This window comes from Trachemys scripta, chromosome 24 (genome assembly GCF_013100865.1).
Source record: "Trachemys scripta elegans isolate TJP31775 chromosome 24, CAS_Tse_1.0, whole genome shotgun sequence".
In the NCBI taxonomy this organism is placed as follows: domain Eukaryota; kingdom Metazoa; phylum Chordata; order Testudines; family Emydidae; genus Trachemys; species Trachemys scripta.
Window position 1 is genome coordinate 8973289 of NC_048321.1, and position 26877 is coordinate 9000165.

Sequence of the window (26877 nt, forward strand, 5' to 3'; positions counted from 1 at the left end):
AAGTTCTGCTAGCACTGAATCCTCTCCCCATATAGCGATCAGATCCAGTACCTCCCGTACGGTCCATGCTGGTGCTCTTTTTTGATTATCGGCCTGCATGGTTACCTGTGCTGATGAACTCTCTGTGGTCACCTGTGCTCTCCACGCTGGGCAAACAGGAAATGAAATTCAAATATTCCCGGGGCTTTTCCTGTCTACCTGGCCAGTGCATCCGAGTTCAGATTGCTGTCCAGAGCGGTCACAATGGTGCACTGTGGGATAGCTCCCGGAGGCCAATACCATCGAATTGTGGTCACACTAACCCTAATTCGAAGTGCTAAAATCGATTTTGGCGCTACTCCGCTCGTCGGGGTGGAGTACAGCAATCGATTTAAAGAGCCCTTTATTTCGAATTAAATGGCGTCGTTGTGTGGACAGGTGCAGGGTTAATTCGAATTAAGGCTGCTAAATCCGAATTAAAGTCGTAGTATAGACCACGCCTATGATTTTACGATCACCCAGCCCCTTATCATTGCCAGATGAGAAGGTGGATCTTGACAAGAGATTAGCCCGTTCAGAGCCAAACATTCCCACCATTGTGGGGGGAAGGATTTGGATTAGGTGTTCCCGATAAGATTCAAAAACCGATACGAAGCCGTGTGTTTTTTCCATGTATCACACTGTTAAGCGGGACTCATTGTCACAACGGATCGTTGAGGTCAAGCGGTTAGCAGGATTCAGAAGAGGAAGCCAGATGGCCTAGGTATATTTAATCCTGCCACAGAGCGTGGGGATGGACTCGCTGACCTGTGGAGATGGCTTCCAGCCCTGCATGTCTGTGATTTATACGGCTAATGAGACCATACAGAGGTATTATCGCTCATACTAATCATCAAGAGATTGGAAGGGCAATAAACCTTTTTGTGTCAGCGCATAAACCAACCTCTAATTACTGTGGGAAAAGAGGAGATTTCTGCAGGGGAAGGTTATTCCTACGGCAGGGTTCTTGTACTTTTCTCTGAAGCGGCTGGAGCTGGCCAATGCCAGAGACCGGACACTTGGCTAGACGGCCCTTGGACCCATAGGCACCATCTCCATGGGGGCTCCAGGACTCAAGCACCCATGGAAAAAAAAATAGTGGGTGCTCAGCACCCATCAGTCACAGCTGTTTGGAGGCACCGATGATCTGCTGTTTGGTGGCTGGGAAAGGCACTTGGGGGAGGGTGGAGAGCAGCGAGCAGGGACCTCGGGGGAGGGGTTAGAGCCAGGGCGGGAAGAGGCGGAGTGAAGGCGGAGCCTCTGGGGAGGGGGCGGAGCGAGGGCAGGGCCTTGGGAGTGGGGTCGGGGCCTCGGGAGTGAGGTCGGGGCCTCGTTCATGGAGATGAACCCACGCTGGAGTCCGATGTTCACAGAACCATTCAATCCACAGGCCAAACCCAGACCAGAGCAGCAGTGACCAGGACTTCACGGAAGACAACGAAGCAGGGCCCAGGCCTGGACTGGCCCAAACGTTGTCGCATTACCACCTCCATCGGCTGCGCAGGGAGCGCTCTGTGCCGCATGCCTGGATTGCTCAGCCCTTGTGGGTTTAAACTCGCCTTCAGAAGTGGAGACCACATCTGAAGTTCAGGACAAGAAAAATCACCAACGTTCCTCACTGATGAGCCGATCGGGAAGCCGAGTTGGTGCCTAGCCTGTCCAACCGGCTCAGGGGGGGAATCATTTTGACCTTCGCCGCAGCCAATCATTTGGCAGAGGAGCCCTGATTGGTTAACGGCGGCATGTAACGGAAATATTTAAAGTGGGTTCAAACCACCAGCCCGTCTAGGAACCAAGCTCCAAGTATCGAGATGAAGGGCCAGGGGGGAAGGCCTGGAGCAAAGGCATTGAGAGGCTTTATATAGATTATTTCGGGGCGAGGAGGGTGGATACATATTACAAAGGGGACGTGGAGGCCCGTGGTCACTCAGAGTTCCAGTGGAGCTGCGTCATCTCCTGATGGATGGCACTGAACTTGGGGCGCAGGCTGGGACTGGCTTCCCAGCACCTCAGCATCACGTCGTAAACTTCCACCGGGCAGCACGGAGGAGCTCGCATGCGGAAACCTGCCAAGGCAAGAGAGGCTGGAGACACACAGCACGGGGGGAGGGGGGCGGTAGCTCTGCGGGGGGCTGGGGACTAGGGCAGGAGGTACGTTATGATTCTCTGCACCTTGAAGTCTTTAAACCCTGATTTGAGGACGTCAATAGCTCAGACATAGGTCAGGGGTTTGATAAAGGAGTGGGTGGGTGAGATTCTGTGGCCTGCGTTGTTCAGGAGGTCAGACTAGATGATCATAATGGTCCCTTCTGACCTTGAAGTCTATGACTCTAGGATTGTCTGTACTGCATCAGAACCAGATACTGAACCTGGCCTCTTGAGCCTTAAGCACATGGCCACCCCCGCCCCCCCTTAGCTCAGGGATGTGCCCCTTGTCCAGGACCCGTGCTGTGATACACGCCAGCTCATGCTACTTGCCTCGCTCCACCTGGCTCACCACCTGCTGGTTCGACATGCCGGGGTACGGGGCGGCCCCCAGGCTGAAGATCTCCCACAGCAGGACCCCGTAGCTCCAGACGTCGCTCTCCGTCGAGTACCGGCCTGCCATCAACCCACACAGGGGACATTAGTGAAGGGGGCCTGATCCCGTAGCCCTTTGTCACGCGATCGGCAGGGTTACCCGTGAGGTTAGGGTAGCCACTGACGCGTCCCCAGAACACAGGACACACCAGTGGTGTCGTCCTGAATGAGCAAAGTACCGGGACTTCCAGATCTGCCTGGGATCCTGCCTTCACCAGTGAGGTCACACCGCGGAGGGCGGATCAGCGCGCTCTGCACCAGAGCAGCCTCCCTGTGATACCAGACAAACTCAGGAGAAAAACTGCTCCAGTCCCTTCAAACCCCAGTAGGGGGCATGCTGTTGGCCTTGACCAGCCTCCCCTGCCCCAGACCCCTTCCTCCTGCTCCGACCGCTGTAAAAGCCCAGCGAGGAGCGAGCTGTTCCCGCGCCCCTGACCGTATCTCAGAGCCTCTGGCGCCGTCCACTTGATGGGAATGTGCTTCATTCCTCCCCGGGAGGCGTAGACGCCGTTGGCCTCCTGCCGCGACATGCCGAAGTCGCTGATCTTCAGCACGTTGCCTTCCCCCACCAGGCAGTTCCTGGCCGCCAGGTCCCTGCGGGGAGAGGCCGAAGGGCTAGACGCAGCCGGGCGCTGGCTGGATACTCCCTGGATGCAGCATGCAGGACTGGCCAGCAGGGGAGCTGGACACGGAAACTTACTGCTGGACTTTGTTCACTCTTCGGGGCAATTGTTAACCCTCTGGGTGCCCGGGGTGTCACTTTAGCCTCCCAGCGGGTGCAATTCTCCGTGCCGCAAGGGGGGCTCACCCATACCTGTGGATGCAACCGTTGCTCTCCAGATAGGCCATCCCTGCTGCTGCCTGAACTGCAAAGTGGATGAGGTCTTGAACCCAGAGCCGGCTCCCCTCGGAGCGGAGGAACGATAAGAAATCCCCACCTAGGTGGGGGGAGAGAGAGAACGAAAACAAAAGACCCGGATGATCCAGGCCCCTCGCGCCAACTCCCCAGCTAGGGCTGGATTTCAATCTGCAGTGAAACTCAAACGCCCCTTTCGCTTGGTTTTGCACAGGAACCAGGTGCATCCGAAGAAGTGAGGTTTTTACTCACGAAAGCTTATGCCCAAATATATCTGTTAGTCTTTAAGGTGCCACCAGACTCCTTGTTGTTTTCACAGGAAACAGGGCAGGCTTGCACTTCAGGCTGCGACCACTAGGTGGTGACATTCCCAACCCTGTTGCAGCAGGCCTGACATTGCACCCAGGAGGCCAGGTGCATTGGGGTCACAGGCGGACCCGCAGAGCATGCTGTTAGGCGGAGAGTTCTCCTGCTCACCGGACACCAGCTCCATGACGATGAAGACAGGCTGTTTCCGGGCACAGACGCCAATAATCCGGACGACGTTCGGGTGGCTGTAGCGCCTCACGATCCTTAGAAACAGGAAGGAGCAGAGGGATGAGCCACGGAGCCAACAGGGCGGGACCGTTGCCCATTGGTCCGTCAGACCCCATTGCTGGCTGACCTGGCTTCCATGAGGAACTTGTGCTTGGTCTCCGGGGCCAGGGGCTCCCTGCAGGTTTTCACAGCCACGGGGGTGTTGTCGTATGACAGGCGGCCGCTATACACCTCCCCGAAATTCCCCTGGGGATGGAGAAACAGCAGTTGGGGGGAGTGATCAGGCAGCAGAGCAAGGCATTACATGCCAAAGGGAAATCAGACCCAGCCTCTCCATAGAGAGAGCACAGCGTGTGCACCCCCTCACTTGGCAGCATGCTGCCGCCACTCCCAGAACAAAAGGGCAGCTGTCTCCACCCATGGACGGAGTGCTTAGAAATTTAAAGGGGCTGTGCACCCAATTTCTTCCCCTCAAACTATGTCAGGGTTTCAGCCTGTGAGCTCTGAAGGCTGGAGTGCTTTCTATCCTGGGCCTCCCTGCCACACCGACCCGCTGCCAATGTGCCCTTGCTGGGAAGGATTCCCCTCTGGGGATGAAAGGAGAGTTTGGCCCATTCAGTCCTTCTGTTCTCTGCAGGTTCCTAGACAGAGCCCATCACCTTGGTATCTGGGCACGTCGCTTTGCTTTCTCTTTTGAGGCTGCAAGTGAAGCGGGGCCCACAGCACGGCTGAGCTTTTGCGCTGCCAACCCCTGTCCTGCAGACATCATCCTGACACCCGCCAGCTCATTTCGCAGAGGCCACTGAGCTCCCAGTGACGCCAGGGCTGCACCTCAGATGCCAATCACAGCACCGAACAACAAATCTTACTGCTCAGCGGCTGTGTGGCCTAGCGGATAGAGCACTGGACTGGGAGTCGGGAGGATCCGGGTGCTATTCCAAGCTCTGCCACTAGGGTGACCTTGGGCAAGTCACTTTCCCTCTCCATGTCTCAGTTTCCCCATCTGCAAAATGGGAATAATGGTACCCGCTTCCTTTGCCAAGTGCTTGGCGCTCTAATGATGAAATGTGCTAGATAAGAACTAGGGATTATGATGTATGATCCAGATGTCCCACTGCTGCTGACTCGCCCAGGGCCGTGACATGACAGACACCACAGACCCTTCCCACCATTATCCTTCCCTCCCCTTCCCTTAGCAAGGCGTATTATACTCCTGGCCACTCTCCAACCCCCTAGATCCACCGCCCCTCATCATTGCTCCGAGAGCCTTTTATGGCACGCAGCAGCACGAAACCATCAGATCCCTATTTCATAACACGGGACAAAGACGGGATGGCAGCTGCTGTATGAAATATTCATGTTGCCCTGTGGTTAGTGTCATTATCTCAGTGCTGAGGACGGAGCTAACAAAAGGGACTAGGAAGTGAATGCCTGAGGCAGATACAAGCACCACAGAGAGGTGTAACTTTTAAAAGGATTTTGTCCGTATGTTACTAGATACGGCAGAGACAACGAGAAGATACATTTATAGCTCCCTCTAGAGCATAGAAATGTCAGGCTGGAAGGAACCTTGAGAGGTCCTCTGCCTAGTCCAATCCCCTGCACTGAGGCAGGGCTAAGTATTATCTAGACCATCCCTGACCGGTGTTTGTCTAACCTGCTCTTCAAAACCTCCAGTGATGGAGATTCCACAACCTCCCTGGCTAATTTGTTCTAGTGCTTAACTACTCTGAAAAATCTCTCTTGCTGCAATTTAAGCCTGTTTCTTCTTGTCCTGTCCTCAGTGGTTAAGGAAAACAATTTACCACCCTCTTCTTTATAACAACCTTCTATGTCCTTGAAGACTGTAGTCACATCCCCCCTCAGTCTTCTCCAGACGAAACAAACCCATTTTTTTCAGTTTTCCCTCGTAGATCATGTTTTCTAATCCTTTAAATCCGTTCCCCTGAGAGTTGGAAAGCTTTTCCTAACATCTAACCTAAATCTCCCTTGCTGCAAATGGAGCCCACTGCTTCTTCAGCGGCCAAGGAGAACAATTCATCCCCGTCCTCTTCATAACACCCTGAAGATATTTGAAGACAGTCTTTTTTTCCTCAAGACTAGACATACCCAGTTTTATTAACCTTTCCTCATAGATCGACTTTTCAGTTTTGCTGCTCTCCTCTGGACTTTCTCCAATTTGTCCACATCTTTCCTGAAGTGCGAGACCCAGAACTGGACACAGGACTCCAGCTGAGACCTCACCAATACCAAGTAGAGGGGGAGAATGACCTTCCGTGTCTTACATACAACACTGCTGTTGATACACCCCAGAATGATGTTAACCTTTTCCCCAACTGCGTCACATTGCTGACTCGTATTTATCCACTAGACCCCCCAGCTCCTTTTCAGCAAGACGACCGCCGCGCCAGTTATTCCCCCCCCCCCTTTTTTTTTTTTGAAGTTGTGCCTTTGGTTTTTCCTCCCTACATCTAGAACTTTGCACCTGCCTTCGCTGAATTTCATTTTTGCCGCAGCACGGTGTGGGATGCACACACTGCTCTCCCCAGGGGGATGGTGGGCCTGATGCTCATTTATATAGTAGAGGCACAGAGAGGGGCGGTGACTCGCCCAAGGCCAGGCAGGCAGGAAGTGGCACAGGTAGGAACAGCGCCCTGGTGTCCTGACTGGCAGCTTGCTCACCAGGCTTCCTGTGCGGAGCAGTACATGGCTAACAGCCGAGAACGGAGTCACTTACGCTGCCCAGCAGCTCCCCCAGCACCACATCTTCATGGCTCAGGTCCCACTTGGCCTACAAAAGAACAAGGCACCGGACAATAAGGGCTGGAGACAATAGCACTGATCGCTTGCGTGGTGGAGCTGATGCTGCTCCGGGGCAAAGTTCCCTCGTTGACTGTGGGGAGGGGATCGGGCCCCGGGGGACAATGGGGGCTGACAAGGGTTGGAGCAAACACAGAGAAATGGGCCTGACTCTGGGGCCGGCCCAAAATTTTCCATCCAAGCTGTTTTTCACATCCACTCTTATAACCTTACCCATGGGGGCCCCATGCCCACCAAGGGGGGGCGTGGAGCAGAGGTTAACCCCTTGTTACTGCCCCGTCCCCCAGTGCAAGCCCCGACTGGATCTCTGCCATACCCCACACCCTCGCCCGGCTGGGGGTCCCGGGCATGCAGCAGCGCCGCGGGCATACCTTGGCGACCGGGTTCCGCAGGAGGAACGGACACTTCGTGGTGAGCACCTGGCGTGATTGCAGATGGTGGTGGATGAGCGAGGGGATGGTGGGTGCCCCCACCCCTCCAGGCTCAAACTGGTACCTGCCCTGCAGAAGAGCCCAGATCAGTACAGAGTGAGCGGGGGTGGAGGGGGGAAATCAGCTGATTGGCACAGAAGCTGCCATTGCTGCGGATTGACAAGGGGAGTGTAGCGGCCAGGTTGGATGGGTCCCCCTCAGGGGGGTCCCCAAATTTTAAAAACCATGGGAGGGAACAGGAAATCAGCTGCCTTAAGTAAGAGAGAGAAAGAGAGCGCACTGCCCTCTGCTGGAATGAATCAGAACTCCAGTGTGCGCATTACAGGCCCTATACTGCTCCCAGCCAGTGGGGATTCTCCCATAGCAAGGGGCCGTGTTTCTGGACCAGGAGGCTCTGAATTCCAGCCCCACTGCTGCTGTGCACTTCTGAGCAGTAACGGCTGGAAAGTCCCAGGTGGACACTGATTTATTACAAAACCCTACATTTGCATAGCGGGCTTTATTCTATGCTCTAAAGATTTGGAGCCCGATTTTCCTTTATACGAAGGCCCCCTTTGCAGAGCGCTGGCCGCACGATGAAGCCAGCAAATCAGCATCGCCATTTTACAGCTGGGGAAACTGAGGCACAAAGAGGGCTAGTGACTGGCCCACAGTCTCAGCTGGAAATAGAAGCCCAAGCCTGTTCCTCTTTGGCGCTGCAAGTCCAGCCAGCGAGCGCTGGAGGGATGGCCACAGAACTAAGCGGCTTGATCCAGAGAGATCAATTCAACTACAAGAGCAAGCATGAGAACGCTCGTCCCACCAGGCTACCATGTGACAGCCAACGTCCGTGCGTCCTCACTGGCCAGGCAGCACTCCTGGGGACTGGATGCCAGCTGTAGCCACTCCCCCGAGGTGAATAACCCTTCGGCGGGTTGGCATGCATGGCCTGCAGGGCTCACCATCACGTCCCCTCCCCACCGAGCTCCTCACCTTCCGGCACTGGATGATGAAATGCCTGCACTGTCCTCCGGCCAGCGCGGACAGGACATGGGCTCCTGGCCTCCCCTGGCTTGCGCGGACCAAGAAATCCCCCTCGCTGGTCAGCAACGCTTGAGCCTCCTGTCTGGGGAGCGAGCCGTGGTACCAGTCCTGCTGGCCAAGGGGCCTCTGGGCCACTGGCACCAGCGGCATCGGAGGGGGCAGCTTGTGGTTGTGAGAGAACAGGAGAGAATCTAGGGTTAGATGCTCACAGGGCATCCATCGGGCCCAGCCTTTTAAGAACTTCCTGCCTGGGAGAGGGGTTAGGGAGGCCGCAGACCAGGGCAGCCCTCTCCACACCATGCGCTGCCCCCTGCCAGCATGTCTCAATCCTACCCTGCAGCGCCCACCTCCCCAGCAGGACGCTCCGGGACCGTCACCCCCACCCGGACACTCCCACGCAGGGGCCAGGCCGTGCCAATGGACAGAGTGGGTCATTTGGGATGCGAATGCTGTTGTATTAAGTGGACTGAGACCTGCAAAAACTCATCTCATGCAGCGGCTACGGTGAAGCCCACAGCAGGGACCAACTTTCCATCCCTGCTGCTACACACTGAATCTGGAGCAGCAGCCGTTCCCCGTGGTTAACTGCAACGTCACCGGATCATGGGAATTCCTCCCAGCCCAACACCAGGGCTTGAACCGGTGACCAGCAGAGCACCAGGTTCCATAACTTGAGCTAAAGCTCCCTAATGGGCTCTGCCTCAGGGACCAGCAACACCCCCTGACCTGTAACCAGCAGCTAAGCCTCCCCCTGGATCACTTATGGGTTCCTATGGGGTATATAAGGGACACACTTCGATGGGGCCTGCCTCCCCCTTTCTCTGCATTGTCGCACTATACCCGGATGGGTCTGATGGGGCGCAGCCGGTCATAAGTGCAGCCCCACGCGTATTTCTGGCACGAGGGGCAGCTCATTCTTCAATCCACGCAGCACCGGGCACGCGTAGGCCCATGTAACCCAGCATGGGAACCTGCTACCCGGCCACCCTCCGGGGAGCCTGTCCAGGGGGACAATGGGGTATTATGACATCAGCAGTCACGTGAGACCAGCCAGACCCTGGGAGGAATGTGTACGTTAGAGACGTGCTCAGAGTTACACCCCCACAAAGGGAGTGCTGGCTCCGCTGGTTCGGGCGTGTAAAGCCAGGCCGGAAAACGGTGAGCGTCCAACAGCCCGAGGCTGAAGGAAGAAGATAGAAGCTGGGGGGGGTGGGGGGAGATGTCCTAAAGGAAGGCAGGTCAGCATCGGGGATCTGGCATTGAACAGAGCACGTTGGAGGGGGCAGCCTCGTAGAGCGGACCCCGTTTGATGGCGTTAACGCCGGGAAATAGTCACATGACACAGGCCCTTTGTTAAAGCGACATCACGTCAATATACAATTCTATGCATTTAAAGACAATAGGGCCTGATTCTCAGTTATGCAAGGCCCCTTTCCACCGCTCAGGCTGTGCCAGGGGGCCTTAGAGTGAGTTTAAAGGGAATTTAGGCCCACTTTCCATGGTTCTGGCCGTGCAAAGGGGCTTCAGACAAGTCTCCCAACAAGAACCAGAGCCAATCGGTCGTCTCCCAGCCCCCCAGAGAAGGGTATGGCTGTAGAGACCCGACCTGCTTTACTTTTCCCAGTTGATACCGGCTGTTGGTGTATTGACCCTTCCCTAGGCTTGGCTCCTTCCCCTCTCTTTCTAGTCGGGTTTGCTAGAGATTAAGGCCAGATTGCTCTGGCCTTAGTCTCTCTTGGCCTCCCAGCCTATGAAGCGGGGAGACTAACTGGCCTCTCTCCCAGCCATTGTCTGTCTTCATGTCTATGGCAAGTTCTGCAGGGCAGGGATTGGCTCTCAGGCCCGCGGTCGCTGCAGCCCCTCGCGCAGTAGGGCCCTTGTCTCGGCTGTCATCCAGATAAACTGCAAGGGAGGCAAAAGACATGGACACAGACCACGCTGCTCGCTGTTTATACTTCAGCAACATCTGGTTCTTTTCCCAAGCTCCCTCCCCGTCCCTCCATAAGCCTTTTGGCTCCACGACCTATTAGCGCTCCTATCCCCTTTCCCCCTCCACTCTAGCCCCGGGTGGTCTGCTACCGGCATTAGCCGCCGGAGCGCCAGGAATCGTGCTTCAAAGAGCCCAGCTCCTGCACCGACGGGCGGCGGAGTCTCTCTGGCGGGTGGAAAGTTTTACATTACAAAAAATCTCCTTCCCCCGGCCTCTGTCGTCACAAACGCACAAAGAGTTTGCTCTTGGAACAGGGATCAGACCCCAAAACAGAGACCGGGGGCTGACTTCAGCTGCCGGTGGGGAGTGAAGAGGATCAACCCCGTGTGGCAGGGCGGCCTGCGGGGACTGGCCCCCTGGAGCATGGAGCAGGATCGCACCTGCCTCCCAGCCTGTAGCTGACCCATCCGTGGGCTAGCCACTCGGGGGGAGACCAAGAGCCATGCAGGGGTGGCCCAGGGCACCAAAGCAAATCACTGCATTAGCGGGTGAGCCGATTCTTCCTGGATTCCACGGGGCAGACAGCGGCTGGCTCCCCCAGGGTTGCTCTGTGTCCAACAGCCTCGCTGGACTCTGCCCCCCGACCAGCTGATCAGTCCAGTCCCCTGCTGGGAGATGATGTCAGAGCTGCAAAGTGGTACCCGTGCAGAAGGCCCTGTGCGAATGCCCCAGCCTCCAGAAGGAGGCCCCGGGGTGTCTCATGCGACGAAGATGCACGTTGGCCCCTCCCAGCAACGTTATGGGACAGGCTTTGAGTGTCTGAGTAGCACGGGGCAGACAAGGGGACGCTGTGGGCGCTTCCGGCTTAAAAGACAAAAAAACGTCTATGGAAAACCCTAGGAGCTGCACCGCCAAACACACCCACAAATTAAACCGGAAACATCTTACATTCAATACAAACCGCCTGCAGTTTGGACTTTTCATCCCCAAATCTCACCCCCAGCCCCACCCCAATTACAGTGCCAGCCTGTACACTGGACTCTAGAGAACCCGTCCACTCCACTCCACTCCAGTCAGTAGGGGCCTGCTTCTCAGACACCGCTCCCTGCAGCACAGCGCTCCCTAGTGCCACACGGGGGTCAGCCCAGACTCGCTCCCTGCAGCACAGCACCCCCTGGGGCCACACTGGCGTGAGTCCAGGCTGACCCCCTGCAGCAGAGCAGTGGAGAGAGGCATTGGGGTCAGCACTGACCCAGAGTGCCCCCTCCTTCCCCCGTGCCCTATAGCACACCCTCTGGCACCGCCCTGGTCATCACTGATTGCAGAGCGTACCCCCGCTGAGCCACTGGCCGGGCTGACACATACAGCAACGACTGAAAAGCACACGTCCAGTTTCCACCGGCCGATGAACTCGTTGGAGACTCCTCTTTGCAGGGCTGTAGCTGGCAACCCCACCAGCCTCCTGAATCTTGACAGCAACCAAGACACCCGTTAAAAATTCAGGAGAAGTTTCTTTTGGGCAGATCGTTTGACTCGAGTAAATCCAGCACACACACGCCGGGGGTTGATTTTTTAATTATCTTTTTTTTTTTTGTACAGTTAAATCAACAGGAAACAATAAACCAATTGAAACTCTTTTTGGCGTTAATTAAAAAAAAAATTCCTCCCTTGCAGCAACATCTTCTATTAATAGGTTTTATTGGCCAGCAGACGTTTTAAAAAAAAGAAGATTTTCTGTGGTCAGACTTTCTAAAAACCTCAAACCTTGCGGGACTATTTCAACATGCCCCAATCCCTGTTTTCCTCCTAAGATCCAGCCAGCAGGAGCAGATCAGCTGAATATTTTAAACACAAAGGCCAAGATGTTGCGGTGGTTCCTAGTGCATCTGCAAATTGATTTTGGAGTCACCCCAAAATGAAATGTAACGAGGCCGCATTTTTTCAGGGGGCTGATGGTCTGTCCATCAGACTCCTTTAAGGGAGGGCTCCGTTGAGGACTCCCCGGAAAATGGCAACACCCCAAAGTCAATCATCCCCCTGGGAAAAAACAGAGCCCCAAACTGTTCCCCACCACACTTTTTTTATGTATTTTATTTAATTACGAAGAACTCCAGCTTTGGTACAAAGATCCCACCACCCGCTTTTCTGCTGCCCTCTGACACACCCCAGATCCCTTTGTGGAGCAAACAATGTAGCCAAGGCTACGTACGCTCCCCCTCTTCCATCCCCACCGCACCGGCAGCCCCCAACCCCAATTGCCATTCACACGTCGGCAGGCAGGGGGCAACGTCTGGGAGGCCTTGGGATTTGGGGGATGTTTGCGCTCAGCTGTTTTTCAGGGGGCGGGAGGGGAAGTCCCAGGACAGGGAACAGTGTCCCCTCGCCCCAAAAAAATCTGGGAGAGGGCTGAACCCTGATGAGATCGCCCTCATTTCCAACTCGCGCACGCCATCCTCCCTTTAAACATCACATTTGAGAGCCTCTTTTAGGTTTAATTGTTTCTTTTAAAGGGCCAGTAGAACCACCGCTTATAAATACCCGGAGATGCTATTTGGGGCCATTCGCTGTATCTTTAAGGGATGCTGCCCGGCAGCCGTTGGAGATCATTGAAAACAGAGCAGGCTACAGCGGGAGGTCTGTTCCTTGCTCCCTCCCTTATGTTACACACCATGCGGGCTCCTCCCCAGAGTGGCTCGCACTTGTCCTGGCTCAATGGCGACTCCGAGTCAACTGGGGTGAACGACATCTTGCATAATTAACCAATTCAGTGCTGGACTTCCCAGCAGAACATCCCTTTTGACTGCTGGATCTTCCAGATATTGCTGTTGGGCACTCCAGCGGAAGGGTTAAATCCTTCACCCCAACCTGCCAGGGTGCCCCTATAGTGTTGGCTTGCGTGTGTTTTCGCACAGGCACATCTAGTGTGAGCTTCGTGCAACGTCACGGAGAATGGACCCAGACGGGAGGACTCATCCGGCTGGCGTCTGACCGAACCAGCCGGGGGAAATTAACGTTTGCCCTGAATATCAGACACCTGTGGCTTCCTCCCAAGGTCTGATCGGCTCCCAGCCAAGGGCCGGCAAATAATCTGAACCCTTCCGGTCCCTCCCGCCCCAACAAACAAAATAAATAAATTAATCGGCTTGGGAAGCCACGGCAAACCGGCCGTCCCCTCCCCAGGGGAAGGAATAAAAAAGGAGCTGTGGATCAAAGAGTTAAAAAACATCCCATGAGCCCAATGTCCTGGAGCAGCTCGGGAACCGGGCCGTGGTCCTGCTCCCCCTCCACAATTTGGTTTGTATTCGGTGCAGTTTTTCCCAGGGTCTCTTCCCTCTTTTGGCCAGGAAAATCTGTCTCAGCAGCGTCAACCCCTTAGCAATGGGTGGGCGGACGAGTAGGGGGGGGGTCGGGCCCCTCTCTAACTGTCCAAGGAACCGCCCTCTCCGTCCTTCACCTCCTGGCTGCTCTCCACCTCCTCGGGAATGTCCTGCATCCTCGTAAAATCTGCAAGGAACCAAACACCCCAACTGATGAGTTCATGTACCAAGATGTCCATTAATTCATGGACTAACACCCCCTTCCCAGAGCACCAAGTCTGCACGAGGGGCGCAGCATCATTCACCCATATTGTACAGACAAGGAAACTGAGGCACAAGCAGGGGGAGGACTTGGCCAAGGTTACTCAGATCCCAGGACTCCTGACTCCCAGCCCCTCCTGCTTGAGCCACTAAATCAGCTCCCTGCCCAGGGCTGGGAACAGAACCCAGGAGTCCTGACTCCCAGACGCACCATTCTGGAGAAGGGCCGGGGAATTGGGTGTTGCATTGTAATGCTTAGGGACACCAGAGACTGCCCAGGGCAGGACAAGTCCCGTCCCCCCACCATCTCATTCGCCCATTTCCATGTCGGACCCTATGCAATCTCACTACCCTGAAGCCCCAAAGCTCCTGCTAATTTGCACAGGGACGAAATACGCACGCCAGGGGCAGGATCAAACCCAGCGCCTCCTGCACCGAGCGCGCAAACCCCTGCCCTGGAGCGAAGGGTGCTGGCTGTGGCAACGGCTGGGGGTGACATCGCCACACGCACCACACTGACCTCGAGGGCTGGGAGGCGGAGACGGATGGCTGGCCACGCCCTCGTCCTCAGACAGCGCCTCAAAGTCCTCATCGCCCTCCTGCAGCTGGGCGGGGCCGTCGCCGCAGTCGCCTAAGGCACGGTCGCTTGGCAATAGGTTCCCGTGGTTGCTCCCTCGGCTCTGCTACGGGGGGAGGGGGGGAAGAGGACTCGTGTGAATGCAACGCCGTGGTCCTGGGGGCGTCATCGGGGATCGAATGCAGGAATTAATGGCTGACCTAGGAGAGCCAAGGCTGGGCCACCTCCTTGACATGGGTGTGTGGCCCAGACACCACTAGAGGGGGACAGAGCGCCACACGGCATGGGCGTGGCTTCCAGCCCCACCCCCTTCAAACGAAGTCCCGTTGATCACGGGCAGGACAGCAGGGCCGATCGAGGAACGGGGAGGACCAAGGACTCCAAGGGTTTTGTGCCAAAAGACGGGATCCTTGCGCCACGGGCTCCCGAGGGGAGGGACCCTGCCTAGGATCTGGAGGGGATGGCGCGGGGGGCGATGCAGCCCTGGTTGGGGGGGCTAAGAAGCTGGTACGATGGGGTTGTGGGATTTTATTTTTTTTAGGGAGTGAGATTTTTTTCCAGCCCCAAATCAAACTGCACCCAGGGTTTTTTACATCCTGCTCCTGCACTCGCTGTGTGGGACACCGCACAGACTGACCGTGGGCGCCAGGAACCAGAGGTGCCTTGTGCTGGGGGCAGGTGCCGACTCTCCAGCAGAGGGAAACCCCAGAGAAGGCTCCTGGCCGCCTCCCCTTTCCAGCATGGGGGCAAGAGGGCTGGGAAGGGCGGCGTGTGAATTCCTTGGCTCGGGTCAAGAGCCCTGGGGACAGCAGGTCCCATTGGTCAACCCAGCAGGGCGACGCCCTGCCAGGGACCAGTTTGTGCCACCCGTCTGCTGCCCACGGAGCTGAGACCCAGCAAACGCGTTTCACGCCCAGCGTCATGGCTGGTGAGGCTGGGTTACTCCCGACCCAGTCAGGAGTCGAACTGGTGACTGAGGGGCTCCCTGCCGTGCCCCCGACCCCCAGCCCGGCTGGCAGCCCTCGAGCAGTGGGTTCGCAATGCTTCCCCGCCCCAGGCGCCGCCGTGCATCGTGGGTAACCATACCTGGGGCGGGGTGAAGCTGAGATACAGGGCGTCCCCCGCGGGCAGGCTCCGCCTCCGAGGCTCCGCCCCCTTCCGGACCCACACCGCCTCGGCAGCGCCGGCGGCCACCTGCCTGCGGGCCTCCTCCGCCTCGCGCTCCAGCCGGGCCCGCTCCTGCTCGCTCTCCCGCAGCCGCGCCTCCAGCGCCCCGGCCTCCTGCACCTTCTCCTGGCACAGCTGGCGGCACCGGCTCAGCTCCTCCTGGAGCAGGGTGTGCTGCCTTTGCAGCAGCGCCAGCTCCGTGGCCTGCTTCTCCGGGGCCTTGGCCACGGCCGTGTCCCCCAGCCCCCCCTTGCGGGAGTTGGCGCGCGACAGCTTCTCCTGCCGGCCGCCCCCGTCGTAGAGATGCAGCTCCAGGATGGTGTCCTGCTGAACCACGGCGGCCTGGGGAGGGGAGAGGGTGTCACCGGGGCTGTCACGGTCCCACACTCAGCCGGACGTACAGGCCCCAGGCAGGGCAGGGGCGACCCCTAGGCTGGGATCCCGGCTCCGGCAACTCCCCGGCCACCAAACGCTTGTCTCTAGCGCTCATTTCGTACCGGTGGCAGCCCTGTACTCTGCCCCACAGGGACAGCTGTGCCCCTGTCCCCAGGCCCCGTGCTCCTCCCTCCAGTCCCCTTCACCTGGGCTCTGGGCCTCCTCCCCGCTGGGGACTTCTCCTACCCCATCCCCTGCGCCGAGCTCTGCACCCCTTGGCCCAGGAATGCCTCCCTGTTTGCATGGGCTCCATGCCCCCCACCCCAACCCCCGCTCTGTGCCCTCCACACAGGGATTCTCCTACCCCCATCTCAGAGCCCTCTCCCCAGGACTCTCCCTCCACCTCACCCCCTGCCCCAGGGGTCCCCCTACCCCGTCCCTCCATACTACATCAATGTTCTGTGACTCCCTCCGCCCCAATGACAAACCCTAGGCAGCAATAGGGGAACCCCACCCCCACCCATAGGGACATGCTTCAGCTCCACACCAGGACGGATCCCACCTCACCCACCAAGGGGAACCGAAACCTTGCTCTACAGCTGGTGGGGAGCAAAGCTCGGGGTTCCCCCAGCCAGGGGGCACGTGGGATGGGAGGGAGGTTTGATGGTACAGACCTGCAGGCCATGGAGGAGGGCGTAGAGTGCCACAAGCCGGTGAATCACCTCCTGGGAGGGAAGAGAGCAATAAATCCATGTAAATAATAAATCAACAGCTCTTTCTAGCCGTAGATCTCAAGGGGCTTTAGAAAGGAGCGCAGTATCATTATCCCCATTCTACAGATGGGGAAACTGAGGCACAGAGAGGGCAAGTGACTGGCCCAGCAGGCTACTGGCAGAGTTGGGAATAGAACCCAGGGCTCTAGCCACTAGGCCACACTGCCTCCTAATCCCCACACTCAGCACAGGGGGCAGAGCCAGGACGCCCCTCTCCTATTGACCCCTTCCCTCCAGCTGTATAAATCCCACCCCCATCCAGAGGCCGCCAGCCCCCCTACCTCATGGGGTACCTTCTGCTGCAGCTGGTTACCATTCCCATCCTACAGAGAGAGAAGGCAGAGATTAGCCATGTGAAGCCCCCCACAGCCAGCCGGTACCCCTAAAGTGTGTGTATTACAGGCCCCCCCATGTGACAAATCTGTTACACCCCAAGCCACGGAGGCTGGCTCTGTAGCTCAAGCTGTAGCAGCTCCTGCTTTTAGGCCTGGAGGTCGCCGGTTCAGTCCCTGGTGTGTCAGTGTGGATGGAGGCAGTGACCGTAATGTGCCAGCCAAGGGCTCTACAGACAGGCCTAAACTGAGCATAACAGACCCCCGCACACGTTTCCCAGGACAGAGCGTGCCATCCCTGTTTTACAGATGGGGAAACCGAGGCACAGCAGGGCCACGTGGCTCAGGCAGCACCAGGAATGGAACGTGGCTTCCCCCGGCGCTGGCTGTCAGACCCTGCCGTGGCGTCCCCACTGGGACTGGCTCCCTGCCGGGGTAGAAAGGGACTTACCCGCTGGTCGGAGTCGGCCCTGCAGAACTCCAGGGAGCCGTTGAGGCTGCTGGTCTCGCCATCTGCGGAGGGAAGAGTGAGCAGATGAGACAGGCCACGCTAGCCCCTTCCAGGGCTGAAATCCGCCTGCGGGTCAGCGACACAGGAGGCGCCCGGCCCTTGCGACATCTAATTTTAGTGGCTTGTGCTAGGTAGCACCTCCGTAGGGGTCAAAGGCTCCAAGGCCCGAAGGGACCGTTGTGATCAGCCAATCTGACCTCCTGCACGCCCGAGAACCTCACCCAGCAACGGCCGCGTCTGGCGGGGCTGGAAAGGCACTTTCAGGAAGAGATGTAAAGCCTAAGGCCTTGTCTACTGCAGGTTTTGCTGGCCGAGCTGTCGGTCCCAGGTGCGATCCCCGACCCAGAGCGGAGCCAGCAACAGACCCATGTGTAGACAAAGTCACTACAGTACAAAAAACCTGCCCGGAGAACTGGGGTACGCTTTTTGCTGCAACCCCACTAGGAGAGTTGGCCAGTGGAGCTCTCCAGCACAGCTATACCGCTGAGCCTTTCTAGTGTAGCCACGGTCCCAGGGGTGTAGAATCCCCCACGTCCCTAGGCATGGAGTTCCAATGGTTAACGACCTGCACTTAAGAATCTGCACTTCATTCCTAGCTAGGTCTGCCTTCAGCTCCCACCCATCGGCTCTCGTTCTGCCTTCGGTCGCTGGGTTAGACACCCCTCCCCCCTCACAAATCGCCTCCCCCTGGAGGTGGTCCTGGGATAGGACCCAGTCGCCCTCCATCTATTTTGCTTCCTCCAAAGAGCAGGGGCAGCTCCTGAAGCGTCTCGCTGCAAAGCAGGTTTTCCCAGCCCCGTGAATCATTCCCGTCCCTCTCTCTACAGGCTTCTCCTATCTTGCAAGATACACCCAGTAGAAAAGGAGCTGGCACAAATAGAAAACACTGATCAGCTCCGGGGTCTACGCAGGCAGCATCGGGCCCTGCAACGAGACTGCGCCACGCGGCGCCCCCGACAGGGAGGGGAGGAATCAGAAGGTAGGTCTCAGTTCGTACTCGGGGTGTCAGAGCCGGTGCCGGAGCCGCCGTCGGGATCAGCAGGGTGGTTCTGGTCTCGGTCCCTCACGGCTCCCACGAAGAGATCCTTCAAACACTCCACTGGGGGAGAAACGCCTGGTGAGCTAGTGCCGGCAAGACACTGATAGTCCCTATCTTTCTGTACCGTGAATCCTTCTGCAGCCCTGGGGTCTGCTAGCAATGGGGCTGGGGGTGTATAGAGAAAGGATGGGCACTAAACCAGGACTCAGGACACCTGGGTTCAATTCCCAGAGCTGTCACTGACTCCCTGCGTGACTGTGGGCATGTCACTGCCGGGCTCTGTGCCTCAGTTTCCCCATCCGTAAAATGGGGAATGAATACAAATGCCTCTTTCCCACCCTGTGTCTGTCTGGTCTATACAGACTGCAAGTTCTGACCGGTCTCTCCCTCTTAGCACTGGCTGTTCTCCCCCTGACAAGAGATGAACACTGGGAAGGGGAAATCTGCCTGCTTTGGGCCTTAAAACTCATCCTTATTAGAGGTTTGGAGGAGACCCATTGGGGGGCAGGTTATCCCACAACTGTCCACTAGAGGGAGCCCTTGCCCCTGGCTCGGAAGCAGCTGCTGCTGTCAATGTGTGAGACCAGATACCGGGCTAGATGGGCCCGGGGTCTGATCCGGCAGGCCGGCCCTGCAGGAGGAAGGGCACTTTGAGAGCAGGGGGTGTTTAGTCCCGTGGCATCGGGTACCTTCGCGGATGGCTTTGTGGAGCAGCTTCTCTCCGCGGGGCCCGTCCAAAGACTCGGCCCGGAAAAGGGTGCGGGGGGTCGGGCAGGCTGGGGGGTCCTCGCAGCCGCTCTGCAGGCTGAGCATTTCCGCGAACAGCTCCACCTTCTCCTCCAGCAGCTCCGTGATCTCCTGGTCCCGCTGCGCCATCTGGTCTGGGGGAGACGGAAAGGGAGGGGGATGAATGACGGGGGCTGGCGGGGCAGCCTGGGCCAGGGGGTGGGGTTGAGGTTACTGCTGGGCCAGGGCTCACTGGCAGGGACTGCTGGGAGGGGACACAAGGGCCAGTGACTGCCAGGGACACACGGGGAGAGGGAGGGGGGGTAGTCACTGCGGGGGCAGGGCGACCCCCTACCTTTCAGCTTGCGCAGGGTGGCCTCGCTCTCAGTCTCGATCAGGGGGAAATCCTGGCGACTGGGGCACCTAGAGCAGATCGGCCGCGTCAGGGCTAGAAATCCCCAGACCCCACAGCCCCTTCCCCCGACTGCAGATCCCAAAGCACCACCCAGACGCTGAGGGCCTGAGCTCCACCCTCGCCCCTGGGGGAGGTCACTGTCGCTCTCCCCCCTGGGCCATCAGGGACAGACGCCCTTCGTGCCCGGTCCAGCTCGCAGCCCTCTCCCTGAGAGCAGGGAATCAGAGCTGGCTCCGTCCGCCCAGCCAGATGCTCCACAGATCCACCCCAGCAGTGCCCCCTCCATAGGCACCCAGCCCACGTGGATGGCTGCCCCTCCCCTCCCCCCCCTTCCCTCTGATGCCATCTTCACCCCTCCACTGGCTGCTCACGTTGGTCACCCCCTGGCCACCCAGTACCAGTTTGATAGCTCATCCGCTCCCCTACAACCTCCCAGAGGTCCCAGGCACCCCCCACCCCATACCTTTGACACCTCCCTGCCCCTCCCATACTGCTCACCCCCTTCCCCAGTGCAGGGAGGCTCCCCCAGAACACAAGCCCCGCCCGGGGCGGCCCCACTTGGGCCAACAGCGGAACCAGAACCTGGAACTTTCAGTGCTAAAAGCCCCAGCTTCTGACGCTCGAGCTGGAGAAGCGGCTCCCATTGCCGGCAGCTGTAGTAAAGCTTTTATCCTGCCCGTGCCGGACCGGAGGCAGACGGAGTCCCTCCCTTTCCCCCTCCCGTGGGGCGGGGGCACTCACAGGCGGACGGTTTGCTGGATGATCTTCATCCAGGTGTTGCGGTCGTCGCGGGAGGCGGCGTGGACCTCGTACATCTCCGGCGGGGTGCCGCTGATCAGGAACATGCCCTTCTCCTGGTTGGCGATGTCCCGGACGATCAGGTTCTGCAGGGAGATCACCGCCGGCTTGTCCTGCGGGAGGGAGTGGCAGCCCATGAGGAGGGGCGAAGGGGAATCCCAGGGGTTCACGCAGAGAGAGGACTGCGAGGACTGGCAGAGTTCTTATCTCCTAGCCCATCCGTCTGTCCATCTCCACCGGCCTGTCTCTTGTTATACTTAGATGGGAAACTCTGGGGCACTCTGCTGTGTCCTGGCCCAACGGGGGCCCGGTCCAGGACTGGGGCTCCCGGACACTACCGTAACGCCGGCACCGTCCGAGGGGCAACGCACACGGGCAGGCTAAGACGACGCGACGCGAGCAGGTGCCCAGGGTCCTGGTGGCACAGCTGGTCTTCACCAGGCTAATGCAGGTAAAGCTCGGGCAGGTCTGTCTGCCCGGACTGCAGGGCAGACAGAGCCGCGGTTTACTAAGCCGGGCGCACCAGATCTACCAGAGTAACCCGTTTATTGGGTCAGGCACCGGATGGGACTCCGGACATCGACTGTTCCCAACTCTGCTGCTGACCTGCTGGGTGGCAAATCCCTACCCCCGCCGTGCCTCGGTTTCCCCTCCCAGCCTTTGCCTTTTCCATGTAGCTTTGGGGCAGGGACTGACTCTCGCTGGGTCGGTGCAATGGGCCCCTCTCCACTGCCATATAAACAACAGCGACAGCCGCAAAAGAGCGACCCAGAGAGCAACGGAGCAGACGCAGAGACCACCGGGCTACGAGCCAGGCCGGGTCACAACGCTTCGCTCACACAGCGCCTACCACTGGAGATACTCCCAATGCCAATGAATTCACCCTCCCAACGGCCCCTGGCGGGAGCGGGTCAGGATCACATCAGGTTTGTTTACAGCTGGGGAAACTGAGGCAGAGCTCCGTCAAGGGGCTCTCCTGCGGTAAGATGGGACCCAGGAGTCCTGACACCTAGCCGTGTGCCCTGAGCCCCAGCTAAGCCAGCCCTTTTGCCAGGAGGCCCAGCTGTTTCTGGCCGGCCCTGTGGCAGAGGATGAGAAGCCTGAGGGACCAGCAGCCACTCACCAGGGCAGGGAAGGTGAATTTCTGGTCCTTCTCCTGGAGCAAAATGAGGACGTCGGTCATCAGCAGCACCAGGACATCTGTGAGCAAGAGGAAGGACACAAAGGCATCAAGGTGAGCCTGGCCACAAAGGGAGGGGGATGGAGCCTCCGCCGGCAGCAGAAGGAACGGAGAGCTGGGCAGGGACACCCCGGGGAGCAGCCACACCTGGGAGGCGATGTGGCTTCAGGCTGGGTTTTGGGGGGGGCGGGGAAAATCAAGCCCATGTGGATGTGCCTGGGGGCGGGGGCCTGAGCCTCTGCCAGGTTCCCCCAGGGACTCCCCCACCCCGGCCTGCACCTTTGAAGCGCCCGGCCGCTGTCTTCCACAGCAGGCATCCGTCGTGCACCAGCTTCCGGCGCAGCAACTCGTCTTTGCAGAAGGAGGCGCTGTGGCCCTCCCAGTCCAGCCGGGCCTTGGACCGCCCGTCCACGCGCCCGTAGATCTCCTGCAGCCGCGCGTTCTTCTCGGACTGGTGCACCTCCTGGTCGATGGCCGAGATCAGGTCCTTGACCAGTATCAGGGCCGTGCTCAGGTCCTGCTGATCCACCTCGTTCCCTGGGGAAGGGAGGGGACAGCGCCAGGAGTCAGGGCAGCTCCTTCCCCAGTAGCTGAGCCAGGCATGCAGGGCACTCCCCATGCCCCCAGCTCTGCCCATGTCCCTTGATCCTGACCTGCAGCCCCCCCAATCCCCTTCTATGCCCGCCCTGGGTTCCCCATGCCCCCAGCTCTGCCCGTGTCCTTCGATCCTGACCTGCAGCCCCCTCAATCCACTTCTATTCCCACCCTGGGTTCCCCACCGCCCCCAGCTCTGCCCGTGTCCCTCGATCCTGACCTGCAGCCCCCTCAATCCACTTCTATTCCCACCCTGGGTTCCCCACCGCCCCCAGCTCTGCCCGTGTCCCTCGATCCTGACCTGCAGCCCCCTCAATCCACTTCTATTCCCACCCTGGGTTCCCCACCGCCCCCAGCTCCGCTACTGCCCCTCAATCCCCATTCCCACCCTGGGTTCCCCACGCCCCCAGCTCTGCGCATCTCCCTCAATTCCCTTCTATGCCTGGCCTGGGTTCCCCACAGCCCCAGCTCTGCTCATCTCCCTCGATCCCGACCTGCAGCCCCATTCTATGCCTGCCCAGGGTGCCCCACAGCCCCAGCTCTGCTCATCTCCCTTGATCCTGACATGCAGCCCCCTTCTATGCCTGCCCGGGGTGCCCCATGCCCCCAGCTTGGCCCAAGCCCCTGAATCCCCCCAGCCCCTCCTCCGAGGAGCCCCTTCACCTTTGGAGTTCTGCAGGATGCGGTCGATGAGGACGGGGTACTTGGTGATCCTCTGGGTGACCAGCAGGATGCACTCCTGCACCCCGTGCCGGCGCAGCACTGAGGAGCGGGTCAGCCTCTGTTGGGAGGGGAGATGGGGACAAGGATCAGATGTCAGCTCAGAGCCCGGCCCAGGGGTTCCCCGGCCTCAGGTCACTGCTCAGTCAACGGCACACTGCCCCACAGACAGGATAAGCTCCATGATCCTCTACACAGATGGGGAAACTGAGGCACAGAGAGGGGAAGGGACTTGGCCATGGTCAGCAGCAGAACCGAGAACAGAAGCCAGATCTCCTGACCCCTCCCAGCACCCGCTCCGGTCAATAGCTCCCCCCAGGTCAGAGTCACGCCAGCCTCACACCTCTGCCAGGCCCCTGGGTGCTCCAGGAGCCCGGCTCGCCAAGGTGGGGCCAACCCTGCGCTCAGTCTATACCCCGCTGCGGCTCCGGATGGAGGCCGGGCAGGGACTCACCCGTATGAACTGCTGGAACCTTTTGTCCCGGGCGATCAGCTCCTTGTAGAGCTTCACGGCCTTGTTGTGCCGGCTGCAAAACTCCGTATAGGCCTTTTTCATCTGCTCGGCGCTGGGGCCGGAGAACTGCGGGGGGGGGGGGGGGGAGAGAGATCATCAGGCATTGCCACCGAGCGCTGCTGCAGAGAGCCGGGAGAACCAGCACACACAGGGCCCACTTCTCCCTCCCCCACCGCGGAACTGCAGCCGCCTCTGGGGGGCAGGAGATCCGGCCGCTGCTTGCACAGTGCAGTGACACCAACAGCTGGGAATGTGCACTGATCTCTCCCCCCCGCCCCCAGCAGAGGGAACTGCTGGGGAGGGAGGGGGTGCTAGGGAGGCAGAATGTTAATTAGTGGAGTTAACACCTGACTTGTGCCATGAGCTCGTTATCGCAGCACAGCGCCCCCTGCTGGGTCCCCGCCCTGGGCCTGGCAGCACAGCGCCCCCTAGCATCATGCTGGGGAAGTGCAGTCAGCACCCCCTGGCGGAAACCCACACATTCCCTGCAGCACTGTGCCCCCTAGTCTTGTGCTACAGCACAGCGGTCACCCCACTGACGCAGAGGGGAGAGCGCCCCCTGCTGAGCCCCCCACCCCGCTCCCTGCAGCACAGCGCCCCCTAGCGCCATGCTGGGGCATTGTGGTCTGCACTGACTCAGAGGGGAGAGTGCCCCCTACTGACCCACCCACCCCGCTCCAATGTCCCTGTGTCTCCCATCCGGCCTTCGCCCAGCCCTACACCACCTGCTGGATCAAGACGTCCCCCAGGCGGTGGATGACGAAGTTCTTGTTGCTGTCGGCGGCCAGCGACTCCTTGCGCCGCTCCAGCAGCTGCATGAGGAAGCGGTCGTGGATCTCGCTCAGCTCGTCCACGCAGGGGAACACGCTCTGCACCAGGGCCGGGTCCATCTGCAGGTCCTCCAGCATCCCCTTGCGGAACATGTTGGTCATGATCTTCAAGGTGCGGACGTGATGCATCTCGGTCTGGATCAGCTCTGGGGAGGGGCGCGAGACGGGAAGATGAGAGGCAGAGCCAGGGACCCCACGGCAGCCCCCTAGGGGCAGGGGCAGGCGCCCCAAGGCAGTGCTACGTGCCCACAGAGGACCAGACTCCGACCCAGCCCCTGGCTGGGCAGCCTGGGTCCTCAGCTCCAGCCCTGGGCACTGGTGCGCTCAACCCCGCAGCTCCCTGGTTCTGGTGCTGGGACGCCCCAGTGAATCAGCTGCTATGTAACGACCCACGGGGCTGACTCCATCCTCGCCCGGCCCCATAGCCGAGCCCAAGGTGAGGTTAAAATCACCGTCATCCCGGCTTGGCTGGGTCTCGCGCCCACATCGCAAGCAAGCGGGAATCAGGCCCCTGCATTGTGAGCTCCTGGGGGCAGGGACAGGGGCTTTATCCCCTGCGGGCCGCTCGCCTTCGAGGCACGGAGAGGGGGAGGTGAGAATAGAACCCAGGAGTCCTGGCCTGCGCACCAGCCATCTGCTCGGCCCCTCCCCAAGCAAGGATAGGGAGATAAAGGGTCCCAGGCCCACGCCCTGACCCACCAGGGCTGCCGAGCCTGGGAATGGGGAGGAGCCCCGCGCTCCCGGGACGGGAACGGGCAGGGCAGGGTGCGGAACCGAGTCCCAGCAGCGCGCAGGGGGCCAGGGCTCACCGTAGATGACGTCCTGGCGCTTCATCACCTCCTTCTTGTGCTGCTGCAGGTAGTTGTTGTCGACCGCCAGGCTCCAGGAGTCGGCCGCGAAGTCCTGCTCGTCCGTCTCGAAGGTGCTCATCAACTGGTTGTAGATGACTTCGGCCCCTGGGGTGGTGGAGAATGGCCAGTCAGGGGGGAGCCCGGGCCCAGGAGGGGGGCGTGTGTGCACAGAACAGGAGAGCGGGGGCAGGGCAATGCTCCCACCCAGCACCGGGCTCTGCCCTGCTGGCGCCAGCACATGGGGGTGTCGTTTCAGAACTGGGGGGGAGGTGACGCATCGTGCCAGCAGACAGAATCACGGGCTATGTTCTATTATACCCCGAGAAGGCAGGGGGGCGGGGAGGAAGAGAAGCATAAAGGCCTATGAGAAGTCCAGGGGGAAGTTGCCCCCTTTGCCCCAGCGCCAATGACCCCCCGTTGCATAGCTCAGAACCCACCGCCCCTGCAGTGCCAAGGCCCGCCACCTCAGCTCTCCCACCAACAGTGAGGCGGTGCCCATCTCTAGTCACTGCCCAACCCGAGACAGATTCGAGCGGCACCCCGATGTGCCCTGCCTAGAGCCCGTCAGAGCGCTCGCACCTTCGTCGATCAGCGACTCCACCGACAGCGTCCGGTTGCGCATGTTGAGGGAGTCGGTGGACTGGGATAGGATGCGCCGGAGACCCAGAGGAGACTCGTCATTGAAGTTCCTGGAGGGAGACGGCGGGAGAATCCAGGGTCAGAGAAAGCCCCCCGGACAGGAAACGAAAACACTGCAGCTCCTGGCCACGCACCGTGCCAGCCAGACAGTCAATTTCCCACAGCTGGGAACCCAGGCACTAGGAGGGGACGGGCAGATGGGGAAAGCCACGGCAAAGCTGGGAATGGAACCCAGGAGTCCTACCTCCCAGCCCCCTTGCTCTGATCACTAGACCCCACTCCCTGCTCACAGCTGAGAAAAGAGCCCAGGAGTCTTGATTCCTGGTCTCGTGCTCCAACCACCAGACCCCGCTCGCCCCGGCGCTTACCCTGCGATGTTGGTGGTGGAGACACTTTTGGAGAGAGACAGGGCGGGCCGCCCCCGGCGGGAGCCCAGCAGGGTCTGGCGGAAGCTCTCGGCGGGGTAGATGGCCGAGTTGGGACGCTCCCTTGTGGTCGCTGCAGAAAGAAGGAACAAACGGGCACCGTGAGCTGGGGCACTGGGACCCACTGGCGAACCCACCCCGGCATGGCCTGACCAGTTAAGAGTCTCACTGAGGCATCGAGAACCAGACCACAGCACGTGGGTCCCCGCCGGGCAGGACCCGGCCAACACATCCGCCGCAGGAAATACTTGGGGGCAGCATCCGTGCTAGGGACGCAACCCTGTCCAGTGCAACCCGTGGTTCCCCGAAGCCATGCCCAGCGGGCGAGCGCTCCCCTGCTCCGGGGAAGAGTGTGGGGACTAGGGTTTGGAGCAGGTGGCTGGGAGAGGGAGGGGAAAACCAGAGAGAGAGAACGTTTCGCACAAGCTCAAGGCCTCTGCTTTGCCCTATCCATCCACAGTGCTAATCTGGCCCCCTATCGCCATAGGGCCTGAGCATCTATCCTGTGCCAGGATCCCCACTGCACAGCTGGGGGGCTGAGGCGCAGAGAGTTAGGCCCCTGATTTTTAATGGTAACTCCCATGGGAGTTAGGTAGGGTTACCATACGTCCGGATTTTCCCGGACATGTCCGGCTTTT

The 26877-nt window shown here is 59.3% G+C and overlaps 2 protein-coding genes across 4 annotated transcripts in view; both read right to left on the reverse strand.

Annotated features, from left to right (window-relative positions):
- Positions 1-1941: 1941 nt before the first annotated feature.
- Positions 1942-8426, reverse strand: LOC117869848 (tyrosine-protein kinase Fer-like). The gene is made up of 9 exons (XM_034756957.1): positions 8215-8426; positions 7183-7311; positions 6729-6782; positions 4119-4237; positions 3932-4026; positions 3413-3536; positions 3035-3192; positions 2497-2619; positions 1942-2084 (listed from the first exon to the last, which is right to left on the reverse strand). The coding sequence occupies exons 1-9, from the start codon at positions 8413-8415 to the stop codon at positions 1942-1944; spliced, it is 1146 nt and encodes a 381-aa protein (XP_034612848.1). The 5' UTR covers positions 8416-8426.
- A 3326-nt stretch (positions 8427-11752) lies between these two features.
- ARHGEF2 (Rho/Rac guanine nucleotide exchange factor 2) overlaps positions 11753-26877 on the reverse strand; it is a 132016-nt gene continuing 116891 nt past the window's right edge. For 2 of the 3 annotated variants that reach the window (XM_034756413.1, XM_034756415.1), the window contains 18 exons: positions 26183-26312; positions 25755-25864; positions 25134-25280; positions 24220-24470; positions 23435-23560; positions 22924-23041; positions 21946-22203; positions 21610-21686; positions 20430-20599; positions 19629-19696; positions 19237-19428; positions 18506-18607; positions 17449-17510; positions 16947-16988; positions 16567-16617; positions 15437-15859; positions 14294-14456; positions 11753-13699 (listed from right to left, as the gene is read on the reverse strand). In XM_034756413.1, coding sequence (XP_034612304.1) covers positions 13614-13699; positions 14294-14456; positions 15437-15859; positions 16567-16617; positions 16947-16988; positions 17449-17510; positions 18506-18607; positions 19237-19428; positions 19629-19696; positions 20430-20599; positions 21610-21686; positions 21946-22203; positions 22924-23041; positions 23435-23560; positions 24220-24470; positions 25134-25280; positions 25755-25864; positions 26183-26312 — 2576 coding nt within the window. In that variant the 3' untranslated portion in view covers positions 11753-13613. The remainder of the gene's footprint in view (positions 13700-14293; positions 14457-15436; positions 15860-16566; positions 16618-16946; positions 16989-17448; positions 17511-18505; positions 18608-19236; positions 19429-19628; positions 19697-20429; positions 20600-21609; positions 21687-21945; positions 22204-22923; positions 23042-23434; positions 23561-24219; positions 24471-25133; positions 25281-25754; positions 25865-26182; positions 26313-26877) is intronic. The other variant, XM_034756414.1, reaches the window with a different exon arrangement.